The sequence below is a fragment of the Ambystoma mexicanum genome, chromosome 2q, assembly GCF_040938575.1.
Source record: "Ambystoma mexicanum isolate Mex_15411 chromosome 2q, UKY_AmexF1_1, whole genome shotgun sequence".
NCBI lineage: Eukaryota > Metazoa > Chordata > Amphibia > Caudata > Ambystomatidae > Ambystoma > Ambystoma mexicanum.
This window is the reverse complement of record NC_090924.1, coordinates 1,284,927,081-1,284,944,055: the sequence shown is the minus strand read 5'-3', so window position 1 is coordinate 1,284,944,055 and position 16,975 is coordinate 1,284,927,081. Positions and strand designations below refer to the sequence as shown.

Sequence of the window (16,975 nt, the reverse complement as noted above, 5' to 3'; positions counted from 1 at the left end):
TTGGAATAATTGTAGTCAGGGGGTGAGTTAATATACCTGTTTCAATAGATTGCACTCTCCCACAGAGTCCTTATCTTGATAGACGTACATCCAGCGTCCGCTGCTCTGACATTTTTTGCAACAGGGGTTGTTGTGTGGCTCAACATTGTCTCCACTCCCTTGTAGCTCGGCCGGGATACTCCTAGACTCCGGTCGTGATGTGCTGTTTAGCTTGAGCTCTACGTTGGATCAGAGTCTGCTTTCACGGTTCATTCTATTGGAGACAGTCCACCATAAAGTCTGAAACAAGCGGGACATGCACAGTTTTGCTGGAGTTTGGGGGGAGCGTTACGTTGGATTCAAGTCTGCTTTCACTGTTCATTCTACTGGAGACTGTTGGGCAGAAACCTGTGCAGTTCCCTTTGGGAACACTGCAAAAGATTTAGGACTACAGGTGTTAGCAGTAAACCCACTTGGTAGCAGTCCGTACCACCCAGATTTACCTGGTAGCTGTGGCTGAGCAGTCAGACTTCCCTCAAGAAGAGTTAGGCAGTATGCAAAGTATACACAATAGGCACAAGCAAACACTGACCAGAGCTTTGGTATCAAAGTATATAATTATTTATTTAAAAACATACTGTTTGAAACATTCCAGCACTCTTATTGTTAAACACTCTAAACACAGTTACTATTATGATATATACATCCCTTATCAGACAAGTCTTAGTTAACACCACTTATTTCCAGACAGAGGTGAGCGCTTAACTATAGATGGCACTCCAATAAGTTCATGAAGAAGGGAGGGAACAAGACAGAACATGTGAAGATACACCACTCTAAGATTTAGGAACAATTTTAGCAAGGCTGAAGAGCAAAAGTCACTTGTGAGCCAAAGTCCATAGGCTGGGCCCACTCTTAGAGAGAGCAGAGCACAAATGCGCCCAAGATCACACAGTTAAACTAGGCTTTGAAAGTCTTGCAGAGAGTTCGAAAAGAGTTTAGAGAGGCTCAGAAAAGTTTAGCCAGGGTATCCCAGGCTAACCCAGGTTCGAAAGCCGGGGGCTAAATCTACCCCGTACAGTCAGTGGCAAGGGAAGCCAGGCGGAACACGGTACCTTAAGTGGGAAGGATCCTCCAGCGGTGGCAGTTGTTCCTGGCAGCGGGTGCAAGTCTCGGCGTCGTCCAGAGGAAGAGAAGATCTCGACTTGGAGGAAAGATGAAGGTCGTTGCACTGCCAGGGAAGAAACCAGCCACAGAGTTTTCCGGTTAAAGGTATTACCCTTTATTTTGCGGTCGTGGTAAAACGTGGTATTCCGGTTGCTGGGGTGCTTGGCACAGGCAAGGCAGCCACGAGATGCGTCGGGAAGGCGAAAAGACGGTGAAACTGGTTATCCCCACCAGTCAAAGGAAGAAGACTCTCCGGCGGGAGATCTCCTCTGTCGTTGGGAAAAGTGGTGAGACGGTTCAGCAGGGCTCCACCGGTGGTGTTGTCGTAGCAGGTCGGCTCAGCTTCTCCCTCGTCGGATTCTTAGGTCCTGTGGCGACTTCTCAAGTTCCAGTCCCCAAAGCCCTGCCGGCTCACCACTTGGGCCAATCAGGACGGAGTGCGACTTGAGTTGCCTAGGCAACTCAGTCAGGGGTGCCTAAATCCCCCTCCACCCCTCCTAAGTACCCCAGACAGAGTGGCACCACTTTGGAGGGCTTCTGTGGAGAAGCCCGCCAAAAAAGTGGAACAAAGGACTCGACTTGGGTTGGAGTCACAGAAGAGAACGCAAACGCCATTTTAGAACCGAGTTTTGGAAAAAAATACCAAGAGAATTAATAAAAAATAAACCGGCGGTATGTTCGAGGCTATGGTAATTAAATAAATAAAGATAGTAGCCTCGAACAATGGGAAAATCCCATAGAGAAATATTGGCGGTTGAATATAAAAAGTAGTATCCACTGCCACCAGCCAAAACTCGATCAGGGGGGACGGAGACGTGCCCCCTCGACTAACAGACCCCGAGGCAATCGAATTGCCCCAGCCAGTACGTCCTCAATATGATGGTTTGTACTGGTTCTGTTCAGAATTCAAGACTAGTAAAGTCAATGGTGACTTTACATGCCCTGGGAGACAGTAGTCAGTCCCAGGGTATGGAGTCTAAACTGGGGGGTCACTGACACCCCTGTGTTACTGCACTGAGGGGGCTGTGTTAAACACATCACAAAAACACATGAAGCCCTATGGAGTAAAAGACCCCATAGCCCATTAAACACATCTAGAGTCAAAGGAATACACTCAAATCATGTCCAAGAGTGAGGGTAAAAGAGTCTCACTCTTGGCAGGAGAAAAAAATAAAATCCAGCAAAGCTGCTGGGGGACTCACTAGGTTAGGAAATTCAGCCTAAACAGAGAATTCTCCCTAACGTCTGCTCCCCGGGCAGGTAAGTGTGGGGTGTGCGTGCAGTGTGGTGTTTCGCTTTTCTGACTGAGTGTGGACCCGTAATCTCCAGGTCAGATCCATAGCCCTGCTCCTGTTTGGCTGTTCAGTGACACTCGCACCTGCCTGCCTCCGTAAGTAATTTTTGTTCACTTTCACTTCAAAACTGTATTTACAGTCTTCTCCCTATGCTCCACCCCTGGAGGCCATCTTCAGATTTTTACTGCATGCTTCAGCGTTGGGAGTCCTCACGTTGCTCTCTGAGCTCTTTTTCATGTGACCGATTTTTTCTTTTTTTTTTTTTAATTATCATTGTTGACCAAAGGACAGATACCGACAGCGGGGATCCGCTACCGCTGAAGATCTTCATCCACCGTCAGATCATCCATCGAAGTTTCGAGTAGGCCCGGCTTGGGCCTACTTTGCACCTTTCAACCATGTCTGAGGAGAAGGAATGAAGGTAAAGGCAGGATCCTCTTCAAACTCTGCGCAAAGTGTGGAATACGGAACTTATTTGTAGAAGATCGACATCACAAATGCTTGTATTGCCTGCATCCGGACCACGATGAGGTGGGATACAAGGTGTGCTGTGGTTTCTCAAAGAAAACGAAGAGGCTGGCAGTGTGGATTAAATTGAACAATGCCCCTGGCTCAGGCTCCGTGGCAGGCTCATGCCTCACCCAGGACCGGCCGGTCCGAGAAGCGAACTCCCTCAGGGAGTAGTCGAGATCCTTTGAGGACGCCCTGCTGGCGGTGGTCCAAGAGAATACCAAGCTCTGCGCAGGTTTGCTTTTCTTGAGCATCAAGAACTGCTGTCTATTGGCAAATAAGGAGGTTCCTGAAGACATCATGATCCATTTCACTAGAAATCAGATGGGTACTTCTGCTTCCTTGCTGGACATCTGTAAGGTTGTCACTTGAGTCTCTCGGTATGCCCTTGTCGAGCACTACCGCGTAAATTATTTGCCCGTAAAAGCTGCCCATCTTGGATGATCAGTCATGCAGCAGTTTATCACATATTAGCTTGAGAGGAACCAGTAAGCTATCATCTTGTATTTTGTTACTGCTTTGAGGAGGCATTCAAAGATGAGAAATCTCTGGGTGCAATAGCCCCTCTAGCTACCCCTCACATTGATATTCTGCAAGTTCTTGCAGCCTGTACTTGTGTTGCATGTCTGTGTATTATGTTTCACAATATTTGAGCGCATGACAACGGGACATAACTGCCAACAGGTTGGTGGCTATTCAATTTCCTTTCCACGTGCAGTTTTCATCTTGAGCTTTTTCAGAGTTGAGGATTCAGTAGGAAAGGATTATATCCATCAGGTACAACATAAACGTTTCAGAATTGTGTTTGAGTAATGTTAATGAAGTTACATGCCTAATGTAGTGAATGTATCCGTGTTTCCCTCTTTTGTATTTGCAGCATTGTCTGTTTCGCGTTTTACTGGTGAGGCGACAAAGTCCAATTAATTAAGTGTACAATATTTAAATTCTTTAAACTTTTAATAAAAACTTGGCATTATGGATTTTAGAACTTGATTATTTTTTAAAGTCTAATGTGGATGCCAGTTTTATGGCTTCATCCTTATCAGATATGGTTGCGAGTTTCAGGGGTTTTTCAATCTTGCTGAAATAGAATCAACTATTAAGAGTAGTAAAAAGATATTTTCTGTGTGATTTTTATGAATATTGAAATTGAATTAATACGGTTTGTTGGTTGTAGCGGTTGAGGTTTAGGCAAAATCACAATACACAAGGCTTTGCTTTTATTTGACTAGAATTAACTTACATTGAAAGTAACCGGCATTAATGTGACTAGTTAATTATGTGTTCCTCAACGTATGAAACACCTTGCAATATGCTCCCCTTTCAACCCTGTCTGCCAAAGTTGAACACTGAATGCCTGAGGGCTTAATATTATTACATAGAGTGGTATATCATTTCTCATGTTTTGTGACTGTGGGCCTGGGCATAATTCTAAATTTGTTCATATGCTTTTAATTCCAGGTGCATTAATCTACTTGTTGGATATGTTCTGCAACTCAACCCATCCCCAAGTGCGATCGCAGACGGCAGAACTTTTTGCTAAAATGACTTCTGATAAACTTATTGGTCCAAAGGTGAGCAAAAGCAGATCATTTGCTAATTTCAAATTTTCCAAAATTGTAGCACGATACGATGTGATGGTTTTGATTAAATTCTACGGAATATATTCCCCACACAGTTTCTTCATCTTATTAGATTTATTTCATATGCAGTTTGGTCCAGAATGTTTTCTCAGCCACCCAGTGACACTGTGCAGCTCCAAGGTTGCCTTCATCACTGTTCTTTGGTGGCTTCCAGTACCAGAAGTGAGATCATCCCCATTTATACATAAAGACCCTTGTGCCGTTGCTCTGAGTTCCTTTAATAATAGTCTCATTTGTTCAATAAAATATGCCTCAATCAGACGTTAAATCTTGTTCCTCGTGTCACTGGTCGATGACTGGGACGGATCCACATTCCTATGTCTATTCTGTTTTGGTAAACATCATGACTTTGAGCAGTGCACATCCTGTCAGTCGATGCTTCATAAGTGGCGTGTGAACAGACAATAAGGCTTCTGTTAGCCTATTCAAAATCTAATTGCAGGAAATCTTTCTCTGGGACTCTGAGGAAGTCCTAGTCTACACCACTGACCCTAGGCTTCAAAGTATCAGGCTTGTGCTGAGGAGGGGGATACAAAGAAAAAGAGGAGATATTACTTTCACAATGAGTTGCCTTTGAGAACTTGCTCCTGGTCACAAAATAAGATCTAAAACACCAGTCGAAATCTAGAGACCACACACTGGTAGTTTCTCATGTGTGTACAAGACCTACTTTCCTATCGTACTCTTCTACTTCAGAGCAATGGGAAGCTTTCTAATATGCTATGTTAAAGGTTTTTGAACAAATGTGTGTGGCTAGCTCGACACCCACTGATCCTTGTGCTGACCGTGATGGGCACCAGACATGATGCTCCAATACCTCCTGTGGAAGCTCCAAAGAAGCCAGTGCCTTCAGTGCCATCTGCTCTGACACCGACTAAGCCCTCGGATTCAGGTATCTGTAAGTTGAAGTTGTCGGAGCCAAAGCTTTTGGTACCAGCGTGATCAATGGCGCAGAGTTGTGTGAAATCCACAGCTGTGGATCCTTTTACCCAAGTGCAGGGCAACCTCAATTTTAACAATAGAGACATTTGTCAAACGGATGACTGTGATGATCATCTCACTCCAAGGAGACTCTGATCTTCCAGACACATCTTTGGATGATCAGTCCAATGAAACTGTTCTTCAACTCCAGAGTGATCTCAGAACAGCAAGTGGGTTGAATACATCCCAGATTCTGATATTGCAGTGGTTCCAATTTAAGCTCTGAAGCTGGACTTCTGGTCTTTCAGAGCTGTGTTAAAGAGGCTAGTTGACACTTTGGTATTGGTAGTGACTTCAGAAGAGGTGGTTACCCACACAATAATTCTTTGAAATGAAACCTCCTAATGCCCCTCCATGTCTTTTAGTGGGGCTCTCACAGGTACACTTGCCATCCAGGAATAAGCATGCCTCTATCCCAAGTGTAGACCGAGATTTAAAGGGAAAGACAGGGTCATTAGACCCTGCGTTTTTAACCCCACATTCTACCCCGGGAAGTCTAGTGGCCTTCCACACCAGACATCCATAAAGAAAACAAAAAGGGTCAATTCATGGGGTTGAAAGGTCATCGCATCTGCATGCACTAAATGCTTCATGCACACTCTTTTCCAGGTGTGTACACAGCAGCTTAGTGGTAGAGGGGGGGTGGTCATTCATCCACTGAGGTGCAAGCGACGGTTGTTCTTGGAAAAACATATATTTCAAGGCATTGTATGCAAACAAGACTAGATACCAAGGGTTGCTTGGGGAGAGGAGGTCCATGGGTACTGCTGCATTCTTAAGGAGGGAGAATTCTCACTTCTTTGCTAATTCCCTTCACCCTTAGAGACCCCCATCTCTTTTGCTGGTCTTTAGGACTTTTTAATTTTAACCTTGGAGTGAGAGAGACCTTTCTCTCACTATTCTGTGTTTTTACCTGATTTGGATTTTGTGTTTTAACAGTTTTTGGAGTCTGACAAACTCCATAGGCATCTACTTTTTGTATGGTGACACACAGCATCTTCAGTGCAGTGTCGCAGAGAAATCCTTTAGTTTTCTCCTAAGGTTTAAATAACTTTTCTTGGGTGAACTACAGTTCCCAAGAATAGTAAAGTAAAATTGGCTTTACTTACCTTTTCTCTTTGTAGGTCCAGCACACCCCATTTTATGTGGAGTGCTGGAGGTTTCTTAGTAGCCCCTTTTCCTACATTCTCATGTAACCTTTTGTTGTTACTCTCACGACTTTAAATGGCTGATGGCAGTGGTTTAATGTCTCCTACCATTGTGCTTTTCTACCGCAGGCTGAACCCTCAGCTGAGTACAGCACCAATAGGTGACCATTTTGTCAAAATGGCCCCTGTCTTCTTTCTTAGCCATTTTCTGTTTGTGAGGTCTTTCATGGGTTTTTCTTTGTGCGTCGAGGCAGATTTGAGCCCTTTGTTCGTTTTGCCTTTGGCGGGCTTCAACCCGAAGCCCGCCTCTGGCTCCAGTGTGACTGGAAGGGCAGGATGTGAGGGAGGTTCCCGAAACTCCCCTGTCCTATGTCTCTAGGAATGCTGCCACCCTGTTGTGCGATTGACAGCCTAGGCTCTGCATGAATGGGAGACAACTGCTCAAAAGGCGAGAGTTTTGGGACTAGATGCAGAGTCGACCACTGGGAGAAAGACCTGATGAAGCAACCGTGAAAGAAGCTTGCTGCAGTCTCCTGGACCTTTGAATTGCCCAGTGAAACCCTGCTGCTGTGCTGAAACTATTTCAATTCGCCAGAGAAGCTCCGGAAGGGACAACTTCTCCCCTTGGGTTAGTGGGACCAACTAACCCCGAGACGAACTCCACTCAACCATCTTCCCCGACTGGCTGTACTTCTTCATTGCTGCAAGAACCGAGTGCCAGGGATCGAGTAATCCGTAGTCGAGTGAAACGTCTAAAATCCATTTAGAAGCTCCAGGAGTCTCCTAAGGACCCTCCAGAAGTAAGACAACGAGTGATAGTCCCCTCACCAGAGTGCAGAACCCAAGGAGTGAAGGCAGCCCAACCGGTATCCGAGATCCGCGACAGTGCTGTTTGCTAAGCGCTGAAACCGCGAAGTGCCACTGAACTGAAAAGAGCCTGTAGCTGCCGACGACCTCCCAATTACCGCAGTAGGAGCCCTCCAGATGTCCTCCCTCTTGTCCCCATGACTGAGGCTCAGGAACACGGGGTACCGCTGTAGCAAGACAGAATCCAGCTGCACCACTCTTCTTCAAACCAGAGGTACTGTTTAGACTTTGGGTCTTTACCTCATTGTCTTTTAGCTGTGCTTTTCTCAGTTGGGAATTGCAGTGGCTTACCTTTAGGGTTGATTTCAACTCCCTAGTCACAGGCTTAACAGCTTGTGACCCTACAAGTGATTTTCTACAAACTCCCAACTTTGTACAAGACGGTTTCTGATCTAACACGTGCCTCATCTCCATAGACTCTGTTCCAATTGACTTTGGCTGTCCTGCCTCCCTAAAGACTCTTCTAGTCCATTGATTTTGATATTGTTTGTCCCTCATAGGTGGTAGCTTGTTGTGAACTGTTACTGCTGGGAAAAGCTTGTCTACACTTCATTGGGAGATTTAGTTGTCCTCACATTTACTGAGAACCTTTTTCCTTCCTTAAACCTTTCCTTTCTGCAACCTCAGAATCTCTAAGTATAACTAGTGTGATCTATAAATGCCATTACTGTCCTTGTGATTGAAGTCACCTCAGGGTGTAGGAATTGTGTAAGAAGCATATCCGAAGATCATCCACTAACTTGTTTTGATTCCGAAAAGTATCTTTAAAGTATGTTTACATTGTTACATGAATTGCCTTTTTAAAGAATGCTCATTTAAAAGTTGATGTTAAATAAATAACTTTCGGATGCTTGTTAATCTGCTTAGCATCACGTGCTGTGCATATAGTCCGACATCAAGTGGTAACCGCAGAGTATTGCATCTTGTCTTTCGAGAATCGAAAGGGGACGTCGACATGGGCGTGCCTGTAACACTATCCCTACGTGACTTGTAGTGTACCCAAAATCCCTTGCACGTCGAGGTCCCTCTGATTGTTTTATTCCGTCCAGCATACTGGTCGCCTTATGCGGAGCTCGTCCAGAGACATTGCTATTGTCATCCTCGACCTTTGGTCGTATATTATTAACGTTATTGAATATTATACTACCGTCCCTTCCATCGACGGCTGTTTCCAGATCTCCGCCGAAGACGGTTCCATGGATCTTCGACAGACAGTGTTCCGGTCGGCGCTGACGACCACGTTGCCGGGCCTTCTGGCCGGCCTACACAGTAGAGAGTGTTGGTCGGGATGGACATTTCCTTTCTAAGAATGCCTTTCCCTTTCCTCTCTCTTTGTTCCCTGGGTCTTTTCATCACTATTTATTTCCTCAGCTATGGAGAGGACTCACTTTAGGTTTTGTCCTTCTTGTAAGGCCAAATTTCCCTGGAAGGATAAACACCGTAAGTGTAATCGGTGTTTGCCCCTTAATCATGACGAGACGGTTTGTGCAGCTTGCAAGCTCCTGCGTCCAAAGACACTGAAGAGGAGCACTGTGTTAATCGGTGGGCGGCCTACGGAATGTCTCAGGCCGAGTTTAGATCTCCCGCTGCCAACCTGCCGATTGTGACAAGGGGCTGAGGCAATTGACCTCTCGGCGATTGATATCTCGGCAGAGCATTTTCACTCAGCATAGTCTGTCCCCGGCTCATCTAGGCAAGACTCGGGACGTGCTATGGGGACTGTACACCCCAGCGACAAAGACACACATGCTTCACACGAAACAGTCGAAGACGTCCATAGCGCCAACAGGCAACAGATAACTTTGCCTGTGCCCGCTGATCGGCAGGATCGGCAGCCCTCCCCGCAACCGCAGGTGCACCTTGCGACTGGGCCCTCTAAATTGAAGGGCGCTGTCCCCAATATTCAGGAGTCCGTCGAGACGCATCAGAAGATGGCGTCCACGGCCTAGAAGGCCCCGGTTCTGCCGAAAGTAACCGCGCAACTACAAGGCCGAACTTTACAACTTCCTGACTCTGAGGTGATTCGTTGAAATCCAGGGATAGGCCGGAGAATTCATCGAAACCCACGGAAAGGCCCAAAGACAAACAAAAGGACACGCGTCAACCATCGGTCCCCCGAAAGGACTTTTCAGAAGGCACTGGAGGGATTTATTCGAAGTTAAAGGAGAAATCTCGACAATTGTCAACAGAAGTCCATTGCAAGAGCCCTTTCCACCCCTGGATCCCTCTGGTTCATCTATTTGGACCAGGGAGAAATTTGAGGGATGTATGAAGAGGTTTGTTGAACTCTTGGAGAAATCTAGACCTAGAGAGGAGAACTCCCCTCTCCCTGTGGCTAAGCTTCAGAAAATCTTTGACCCTTCTCAAGAGAAAGAAGAATAATTATGACCTCACTGAGGAGGAGGTTCCTGTGAACCTATACAATCATGATGAATATCCCTTTGCTGACACAGAGGATGTTCATTTGGACTCCACAGAGGGTTGGGGAGACAACCCCGACCCACGCTGTTGCCTTGTGCTTGGACTCGCCACCCCCCACTCTCCCCAACCACACCAACTCGACAAGCCTCCCTGTTCGACGACCAAATGGCGTTCAACGCCATATTAAGAAACGCAGCAGAACATTTCCATATTGCTACCCAGGAGGCTCTTCCAGGAGCTGATTTTGTGGAGGACATCCTAAAAGAAAAACCACCGGCGAGCCAAGCTATTCCTCTGTTAAATTTGATCAATAGGCGGTTGGCCCTTTCTTTATTGACGCCTGCCCTAATTAGAGCAGTAAATCATAGGGTAGAAAAATTGTTTCGCCCCTCCCCCCTCTGACCCTCTTTACATCAGGGATCATGCTACTCTAGATTCACTGGTAGTGACAACAACCAGGAAGAGAGCAGGGGTTCCCCTATCAACTGGGGAGGCATCCCCTGACAAGGAGTGTAAAAGGCTATATGCTCTATGGAAAAGGGTCATGGGGGGCTGCAGCTTTTTCCACTTGCATCGCAAATAATACAACCCTGTTAGCCAGCTATGCCGATGCTCAATGGGCCATGCTACAGGAGGGCCTTCAAGAAGTCCCTGAACCGCTGCGAGCGCGCCTGCTCTCCATGGTGGCTGAAGGCAGGCAGTTTAATCAGCGTATCCTTAAGAATACTTTGGATGCGGCAGAGACAGCTGGCAGATCTTTGGCTCATGGTACCCCCCTAAAGAGGCACGCATGTTTACGCAACTCTGGTTTTAAACTAGAGACTCAAGCCTCATTAATAAATGTGCCAGCGGAGGAGACTAATTTATTTGGAAAGGCGGTTGACGAAGCGTTTGAATCTGCTAAGAAAAAGCATGACACCCTCAAGACCCTGAATCAGATCACCCAGAGGCCTTTTCCGAGGAGGGGGAGCGGGTCTAAACGCTCCTTTCGTGGTCAACGTTTCCCTCATAACCAATGCAGCTCGGGAAATAATTGGTCCTCTACCCAAGGAGCCAACACCTTCACCACTCTGTATCCCCCAAGAGGCCAACGACGTGGCAAAGGAAGGGGTCGGAATTCTACCTCTCGAGGTTCCCTGGCCTCAGGCCAAAAATGACACGCAAATCTGCGTCTCCTCCCATGCCTCCCCGGTCGGGGGCCGGCTAACATAATTTCTTCAAGCATGGGAGGGGATAACTACAGACCAGTGGGTACTCAGGACCCTTGCCCACGGGTACTGTATTGAATTTGCTCAGTCCACCCAATTCACACCTCCACGAGCAGGACGCCTGACGCCACAACATCTGCGCATCCTGCTACAAGAAGTCGAGACCCTGCAGGTAAAGGGCGCCATAGAAGCCGTGCCTCTTCTACAGGTAAACAAGGGTATTTATTCAGTTTACTTCCTTGTACCCAAAAAGGATCCATGCGCCCTGTACTAGATTTGCGCCCAGCGAAAAAATTTGTCAAACCCCAGTAGGGTTCTTGGCACCAACGATGATCTTTTGAATGGCTGTGGGAGTCCTACTTTTATCCAGGATTTATACTGGATTTGCCACTCGGCCTAACAATGTTAATGATTTGCAACATTCAAACTGGCAGGGCTGCCCAATCATAGACAGCCAATGGCTAAACAATCTGCTTAGCAACAGACACTCTCCCACATGAATGTGGACTGGGACACACAGACCGCCACTTTGCCAAGGAAAGCAGCGGCTTTGCTTGGGAGAGGGCTTTCCATGAATGGCAGTTCCGGACCTCTGAGAGCAGGAAGAAGGCTAAAGAACAAAATGACTGAATTCTCGTGGCACAGCCATTTTACAATACATGGTACTTTTTGTGGCATTAAGTGGTAAAATGCAGAAGTGCACACGTAAAAAGTTTAAAACACAGAAAACTCTCTGTTGCCACCATCCATACTGGATGTATTGTAATTGTAACCACAAAGTTAAAGAAAATATTATAAGGATACAAAGTATCCTATGCGCACTTCACTTTAAGGTGTTGTGTGCAGCTTTAAAAATGCAAGAAATCCACTAAGGGACAGAGTCTCCCTGTACTGATAGTCTTGGGGTATTAGGCAGAATTATATGCAGTACCCTTTGGGAACACCACACACAATTAAGACTACAAGTGACAGTACAAATTTACCTTTGGTACAAGCCTGTACTAGACAGTTAAAGTGGCAACGATGGCTGAGCAGCCAGACTTCTCAAGAGTAAGTGAGCATTACCAGATAGTTACACAAAGGACAGCAATTACTATGATTCAGGCAAACACTGACTCAAGGTTTTCAAGTAAAAGAATATACATTTATTTCACTCTTCAGTTGTATAACATTACACTATTATAAGCAGTCTAAAAATCACACTCTTAATGCACCACACCACTTCCCTTAAATTCCAGACAAGTTAAGCTCACAAAATGATGTGGGATCAAAATGGCACTCCAGCAATTTAAAAGGGAGGGAAGACAAAGTTAATAGAAATTAAATCAAACCAACAGATAAGTACTCAGGGTTATTGACCAAGAGGAACTACAGAGAGAGAATCAGGCAGAAAAGGCTTAGGGCCAAAGTCAATGCGTCAAAAGTCTTTTGCTCAAGATCGCACAGTTCAGGGTAGTTCACGGTAAAGTTCGTGGCACGGATTCCGGACGAGGTTGGTTGATAGAAAAGTTAGTTCAAAGAGAAGAGAAGGACAAGCCCTCGGATTGGAGAAATATTTCAAACACTTCACCGCGGTTGAACGAAACGAGCAACCGGATTTGCACAGTACCTTAAAACGGAGAGGAAGCTGTAGCTGAGGCAGACGTTCCTGGTAGTTCCTGCAGGCTCACGGTTCCTGAAGCGACTGTCGGACTGACGGGAAGTAGGAAGACTGGAGGGTCCTGCACTACCCAGGGAAGAAACCAGCAGCAGAGCAAAGCAACAAATAAAAGGTGTGCTCCTTAAAACCCAAGCAGGGTCTGACCTTCCTGGCTATCTGGCCCACTGTAGCTCTGTACAGTAAATTTGACCAGAGGGGTCCTGGCTTGCAGTTTGGGCGGACTGGTTGGTCCCACCAGCTCAAGGGAAGAAGTTTCCTGCAGGATCTTCTCTGTCATCGGATTCTGAAGATTCGGAGCTGCAGCAGGGCTTCACCGGGCGGTTCAGTCGTTGTAGGGGTCCTCTTCCATCAGCTCTTCGTTGGTTCTGTCGTTCCAGTGGCGACTCTGCCTTTCCAGTCCCAGAGACCTGCTTTTTCTCCAGCATGGGGTCTGGCATGGATTCACATGCTCATGAATATTCCCCGTCGTCAGGCTGGGAATCCTCGGTAAAGAAAAAACCAGTATCAGTTTCGTTTCTGATCTGTCTTTCGTAGTAATAACCAATCACTGGTCTCTGCGTCATACTGACCACAGCCAATGACTGCCCTCTACCTAAGCACCGCCTCTGGCAGCCATCTTCAGATTTTTACCGCACGTTCATGTGTTGGGATCCTCGTGCTATTGCTCTCGAGCGTTAGTGCTATTTTTTCGCGCTTTTTCACAAAAAACTTCGATTTTCGGTCAAAAGAGCCTCAAGCTCCACCGATCCTACATCCGATCAACGGGGACCCGTGTCGGATTCATCTGTGCCCCTCAAGGGTGAAGATTTCGTCGAGCTACACTTCGGAGGACTCCAGAAGCTTCTCAGGCCCGGTCTCGGAGATGGCCCAGGAGAAGGGAAGCTCGACGCCCGGAAAGCTGTTCAGGGCCTGCCCTGGATGCCAGCTGCAGAACGTCTTCAAGGAGGACGAACACTCTTTCTGCCTTTACTGCCTTCATGGGGACAAGACGCACGTGGAGAAGGACTGTGCGTTTTGCGGCAACATGTCGGAACGGACCATGAAGGACCGCCATCAACGTCTCGCCAGCTGGCTGGAGGGTAAGAGCCCGTCTGGCGAGAAGAAGAAGAAATCTGAGCGGTCTTCTAAGACCTTTGAGGGCGCCCCGGCGACGGGGGCCCAACATAAGGCCAAGCACCGCGAGTCCGCTGGCACCGGGAGCGCCGAACGGTCGGGCTCTACGGGCGCCAGGCAGGGCGCACCCTCCCCGGCACCATCAACCACGAGCCAACGCTCTGGGTCGGGTAAGAGGAAGGCCGAGCACCCGGCGAAGCTCCTGGAGAGACCCCGGTCGAGCTCTAAGGCAGAGGAGGAGCGTGGCAGTGCCCCCTCCCTCAAGGATAAGGCGGTGAGCGCACCTAAGGTGGTGAAGGCCTTGATCCATTCGACCAAGCCCTCTATCGAAACGGTCGCGGCGGCCCTGGCCCAGCCTGTGGAGGCTGCACCAGTGGTGGCGGCCTCGGGGCCCAGAATCTCCCTGCCTCCCCGGAGGGAGTCTTCTTTCGTGCCCATCGATAGGACCCCCGTGAAACCCTCCGTGGGGAAGAAGGGGGGGCAGGGCGTCGTCGTAGATTCGGCCTCAACCTCAGAAGAGGAACTGATCGAGGTCTTAAGCCACGGCCTAGGCGTGGAACAAGACCAGCCCGTCGGAATGGGCCCCGACGCAGGTGACGACGACGACATCGTCGAGGATACCGACGGGGCCCCTGCTCGCCCGTCGGATTCCCCTCTGCCAGCGCCGCAAGACAACTCAGCGGCCATTTTGTTGGCTATACAGTCCTTATGCTCCGAGATAAGGACGAGACTACCGTTACCGACGGAGGAACCTCTCCCGTCGGGGGATCCAGAACCGGGACCTTCTGGTGTTCCCCCTACCAAGAAAAGAAGGATCCATCCACCGCCTCCTTTTCAACCGTCGCGCCCCGTCCAGCCCTCCTCCCCGTCCACCCGAGGGGATGATACGGGGACTGACACGGCAGCGACGGGTACGGACGACGAGGCATACGACGAGGATTTTCCGTCGTCGCCTCCCCCCAGGGCTTCTCCGCCCGACGAGATTGGATCGTTCCACTCAATGATCGCCAGGGCATCCGAGCTTTTCCAACTCTGCCCTGAGGAGAAGAAAAAGGAAGGCTTCCTTTACCAACGGCGCGAGACCAAGAGGAAGACGGTCCTCGCAGTGCCTCTGTTGGACGACATTTGGGATGAGGGCCTTTCCCTCCTCAAGAACCCTTCCACGACGCCAGCGAAAAGAGACCGGTACGAGAAAAAGTACCGGGTCCCGGACTCGGCCCCCCTATGCCTCCGGGCGCAGCCTACCCCGGACTCCGTCGTCTCCGCGGCAGCCAGGAAGAAAGCGGGGGGGGGTGCGGCCTCCACGTCGACTTCCCCGCCGGACGGCGAGGGAAAGAAATTGGATGCCATGGGACGCAGAGTCATCTCGTCGGCGGCGACGACGATTAAAGCGGCCAACGCCTTGGCTATCGTGGCCCGCTACGACAGGGAACTCTGGTACAAGATAGCTCCCCTGCTGGATTTTCTGCCGGACGACAAGAGGGCGGAGGCCCTTGAGATCCTGCAGGAAGGTGAGGTGGCCTCGGACCACGCCATCACCGTGGCGACGGACATCGCCGACACTGGGTTCCGCCAGATGGGCAACGGCGTTTGCCTTCGACGTCGCGGATGGCTCAAGGCTACGGACTTTCGGCAGGACGTCCAGAACAGGGTCCTGGACATGCCCTTCGACGGGAACAACCTGTTTGGGAAGACAGTGGACGATTCCCTTCAGGCCATCAAGGCGGATACTGAGACGGCCCGGGCCCTTGGAGTGCTGCAGCAACGGCGGACGCCCTTTCGGAGCGGCGGAGGCAAGGGCGCCTCCAAAGGTTCCGGCGGCGGTTTCGCTTCCTACCGTCAAGCGGCCCGCTCGTCGTCGCAAGAGGCCTACAGAGGACGAGGCAAGTCTGGCGGCCCCCGCCGTCGTCGCCAAGGAGGCCAAGGCGGCAAGGCCGCGTCCAAGCAGGATTGAACCGGCCGTGGGGTCGGGCCCCCACCGAAGCACCCCGGTGGGAGGCCGGCTGGCGGGCTTCGTCAGCGTGTGGGAGTCCATCTCCACCGACCGTTGGGTGCTGGACGCCCTGGCCCGGGGCCACGCGCTCGAGTTTCAAAGAAGGTGCCCGCGCGTCCCCCCCGTGGCCAGGAAAGAACTTCACGTCCCTCAACTTCTCCTGGAGGTAAAGGCGATGCTCAGAAAGGGCGCCATCGAACTCGTCCCAAAGAGGCTTCGGGGCTCCGGAGTCTACTCGCGTTACTTCCTCGTGAAGAAGAAGACGGGAGGATGGCGCCCCATCCTGGACCTGCGACGCCTGAACAAGTTCATCAAGGCGCAGAAGTTCCGGATGGTCACCCTCCAGCACGTCCTGGGTCAGCTGGAGGAAGGAGACTTCCTATCGTCGTTGGATTTGGAGGATGCCTACTTCCACATTCCCATCCTAAAGGGGCACCGAAAATTCCTCAGATTCGTGGTCCAAGGGCGTCATTACCAGTTCAAAGCCCTTCCCTTCGGACTGCGGTCGGCACCCAGGGTTTTCACCAAGTGCCTCGCACCGGTGGCGGCGCAGCTGCGCCGCGAGGGGATTCACGTCTAACCCTACCTGGACGACTGGCTCATCCGCGCCAAGACGAGGGAGCTCGCCGTGGTCCACACGGCAAGGACCGTCCAACTCCTCACGGACCTGGGATTCTCCGTGAACTACGCCAAATCCCACCTGGTGCCCGCGCAAGTCGCACTGTTTCTGGGAGCGAGGCTCGACACAGTGTCCCTTCTGGCCTCCCCGTCGGAGGAGAGGACCAGGACCATCTTGGGCAAGGTGCAACGGATGTTGGTGGCCGACGCGGCCAAGGTGAGGTCCATCAAGTCCCTCCTCGGGATGATGTCTTCCTGCATCTACCTCATTCCCATGTGCAGGCTCCGGATGCGCCCGTTGCAAGAGTTCCTGGATGCGCGCTGGATCCAGACGACGGGCAGCTTCGAGGAAAGGATCAAGCTCGACGAGAG

The 16,975-nt window shown here is 49.6% G+C and overlaps 1 protein-coding gene across 3 annotated transcripts in view; it reads left to right on the top strand.

Moving 5' to 3' along the window:
- The window catches only part of DNAJC13 (DnaJ heat shock protein family (Hsp40) member C13), a 2,820,731-nt gene that overhangs the window by 2,423,957 nt on the left and 379,799 nt on the right, over positions 1-16,975 (top strand). For all 3 annotated transcript variants that reach the window (XM_069648714.1, XM_069648713.1, XM_069648715.1), the window contains one exon: positions 4,413-4,525. In XM_069648714.1, the coding sequence (XP_069504815.1) occupies positions 4,413-4,525 (113 nt within the window). The remainder of the gene's footprint in view (positions 1-4,412; positions 4,526-16,975) is intronic.